The sequence below is a fragment of the Agrilus planipennis genome, unplaced genomic scaffold (assembly GCF_000699045.2).
Source record: "Agrilus planipennis isolate EAB-ADULT unplaced genomic scaffold, Apla_2.0 scaffold108, whole genome shotgun sequence".
Taxonomy (NCBI): Eukaryota; Metazoa; Arthropoda; class Insecta; order Coleoptera; family Buprestidae; genus Agrilus; species Agrilus planipennis.
In genome coordinates, this window is record NW_020439204.1 from 621,386 (window position 1) to 625,053 (window position 3,668).

The 3,668-nt window shown below is 29.6% G+C and overlaps 1 protein-coding gene across 5 annotated transcripts in view; it reads right to left on the minus strand.

Annotated features, from left to right (window-relative positions):
- Positions 1-1,002: 1,002 nt before the first annotated feature.
- LOC108736608 (peroxisome biogenesis factor 1-like) overlaps positions 1,003-3,668 on the minus strand; it is a 9,931-nt gene continuing 7,265 nt past the window's right edge. For 4 of the 5 annotated variants that reach the window (XM_025978110.1, XM_025978114.1, XM_025978109.1 and 1 more), the window contains 2 exons: positions 1,238-1,341; positions 1,003-1,178 (listed from right to left, as the gene is read on the minus strand). In XM_025978110.1, the coding sequence (XP_025833895.1) occupies positions 1,106-1,178; positions 1,238-1,341 (177 nt within the window). In that variant the 3' untranslated portion in view covers positions 1,003-1,105. The remainder of the gene's footprint in view (positions 1,179-1,237; positions 1,342-3,668) is intronic. The other variant, XM_025978111.1, reaches the window with a different exon arrangement.

The following is a 3,668-nucleotide window of genomic DNA, read 5'->3' on the forward strand; positions in this document are numbered from 1 at the left end:
TTAGCTGCTGCACTATTTTCTTAGTTGCCTAGCCGAACTAGGAAATGCAACATTAATCAAATTGACTGCGCCTTATAGATGTTATTATAAAATTCAATTCTCTCTTACCTACTCTTACCTACGAACCAAGCTTACCAAAAGTCTTTCTTGGTGAGTACACTTACCTTACAAAAAAAACGCACAGACAGTCACACGAGTGACCCTATAACGGTTCCGTTTTTCTTTCAGGCATACGGAATCCTAACCCGAGAACCAACTTAACATTTTAGTTGAAAAAAAGGGTTCTCACATACTTTTAAACTGCTAACGTAAATGTACGCACAAAATTGTTTTGTTGAAAGATTTACGTTTTGTTCAATTAAATTATCAAAATTAATATTAATTGTCCTGTAATCTATAAGTAAAGAACTATTTTCTGTATTTTTCAAAATTTTAGGTTCAGTAGATTCAGAGATAAGGGAAGGGAATGGTCAATTTTCATTTATTTTCATAAATAGTTTTAAAACTATTTATTTTGAAATTATAAAAAATATGTTTGAGACCCTTACAATAAGCCCTTTCATTTGATATGTCACACAGTACAGATCGGAAAAACTTTTTTTTTTAATCATCCCAAAACTCAGCTTCTTTATTATGAGTCAATCAGGGCACACAATTTTATATAGGTAAGTATTTAGAATGAATACATAAAATGAAAAATTAACTAAAATTATCTCAAAATACTGTTTGAAATGAAGGCTGTACGGTAAATTTTTAATGCGCTTTTAACGACTTCCTGCTGTAACGATCTATTTGTAGTGATCCCTACCTTCATTTGTTTAAATTGTGACATCTTTAAAAGTAATTAGTTCCCAAAAGACCTTTTATCTTTGCGTAAAAGACAAAGAATAATTACAAATAAACATTTAATCCTTTTTAAGAACCACTTAAGGCATTTGAAAACGGGTTAATGTTCATTTAGGAACGATATTGGATTAAACGGTAGGCAAAAAAGAAAACAAATTTCCGTGCAGTAAATTGTACATTAAAATATTATCCTATACAATATACAACATGTATTATTAGTACAAATAAAAACATGTAATTCCCTTTACTACAATCTATTTTAGGCTAAAGTTGCCTTTTGTACTGCACCAAGTAAATCAAGCTTATTTGGTGAGCCTTCAAATTTTTTATAACTGAAATATTATAAGAAATGCATCAAAAAAATAAAAATAAAAATAAAAACCAAACTCACATTCTCTCATATTTAGCTCTTTCATCTCTTGATAAAGATGGTCGAGAGTTCACAATGGCATCCTTTAAATGTTCTTGAGTTATTTCAGGATCTTCTTTCAATTCCTAAAAGGATAAAATTTTCCATTTTTTTTTGCTTACATTCTGAGTAAGCGACAACTTTAAAAAAGGATGTAAAACAGGTCGTAAAATCTTATTAATTGCAGATACTAACATTAATTTAATGTCAAAAGGAAAAAGAGTATGTGGAAACTGCAGAAAAAATGACGTTGACCTCAGAATTATCTTATTAAAAGAAATAATGAAATGAATGACATAAATGAATTTGAGGAAAGATAAGACGGAGAACGAATGAAATAAATGTTCAAGTCGATGATGTATGTATTGTGTACATACATATATCAAGAGATGTGCAAAAAGTATTTAAATACAAAATGCAAATACTTGTTTGATTTGTTATTTCAAATGTAAAATATAAAATAGATTTCCCTTTTGTATTCAAATGCTAAAGGCAAAATACGTATTTTTAAAATACTTTTTTGTACTACCTATGTAATTTTCTACATTTACTTAAGTACAAAATACTTTTTGGGAAAACCTTGCAGGCATTTTCTCATCGTTTTTCTAGACTAACAGTGGCGTTTACACTATTTCACCAGTTGCGAATATTTATGATTCATATTTTTCTGTTTGAAGTGATGGCGACATAGTTTTTCTATATTTATGTTATAGTTTCATCAATTCAGCAACAAATAGTTCTGCTATATGTTTCCTTATTTGCCTTTGTCACCCGTTTTAATTGAAAAAAAAAAAAAACTGATGCCAAATTGGTTCGCTTAGCGTAAATGATAAGAGCCAAAATAGGGTTGCAAATAATCTTATTGATGTAAAATCAAGATCTATCATTTTATATCAAAATATTTACAACCCCATTTTGTTTCTAATCTTTTACACATTGTAATAAGAGGAACAAACGGAATCCATAGTTTCTATAGTTTTGGGTTCATCTAATAAGTGAAGTGTTTCGAATCATTTTCCAAGAATTTTGAATTATCCACATTTACTAGCACACCACAATATCTTATAGTTTTCAGTTTACACAGCTGGCATATATCAATTCGACATTGTTTTGCGGGCTGTTTTGTCGTAATTCATAGAATTTCGTAGTTCCTTGCTAAAAGTAAGATAAATGATGATTTGACAGGGGCTAATCTCAATTTGGAACTTCAAAATCCCATTGACCATGACACTAAACCCGGAAAACAATATCGATCTAATATTTTAGATTATCCATTTCCAAATAGTTTACATTTTTTTGGACTCTCTTTAGTTAAAGAATTAGAAGGCATTCATGGAATGTCTCTTTGTCCTCTTTTTAAGCTTCTAATACCTTCATTGACAATGTGACCAACTTTCATTGGTCATTTCATGTAATGTTTGATGGGTGATACTAGCAAAACATTTAACGGCAGAAATGTATTTTGCATTTTACAAATAGAAAATACGTTTGGAAAAATATTTTAAATAAAATACAAAATGCTTTTCTCAAAAAAGTGTTTAAAAGGCAATCATTAGATATTTTAAACAAAAAAGTATTTATCTACTTCTTTTGATAGAGATAAAACGGATTACATAAAAGAACCCTTATTATAAATTTAATTACTCTGTAACCGGCACTACGTTTTACAATTTTGTTCGGTTTATTACACAAAACATATGCGATATGATATTGGCATATGCGATAGTTTTCCATGCGTTGATATGTAGTCACGTTTACATAAATAAAACAAAGTTAAATGTTGGCGGTTGTTGTAAAGAAATTACGGCTTCATTTGTATGAATAGACGCACACAAAATTGTAATTGTGCAGACGCGAATTTTGCACAAAGGGCTAGCAATTTATGATGCCACACAAACGTCAAATTAAAGCCCCGCGCAAAATCAAATCACGGACGAACATTGGCACCATTCGAATAAACCATTTCGAATTAAAACTAACTCCACTACGCCACGGTTGCGTTCTAATGAATGATGGGGTTAATTATGTGGTGATGCCTTATCGCGCCCCTTACATATGTATATGATTTTATGTTATGATGTTAATACCAATTACTAATAATACCTATTAACTACACACATCTTTACTGAAATTAATAAATTAGTTGATGTTTCAATGTTGACTAGAGATTGTTATTTGTTATTTTCCATTTCAGAAAAAAGTGTTATAGAAAATATCAAATTTTAACAATGATATGACGGCTACAACACCGTAGACACCTCTTCCAATGCTGTTATTTTAAAATTTTTGTATCTATAATATATAAAAATACAGTTAAGAATAAAAAATTAGAGTGCAATTACTGTTTATTTTTACAAGGGGGGTTAACTCGGAATTGAAATTATATTTTAGTTTAATTTGTAGATATTTACAT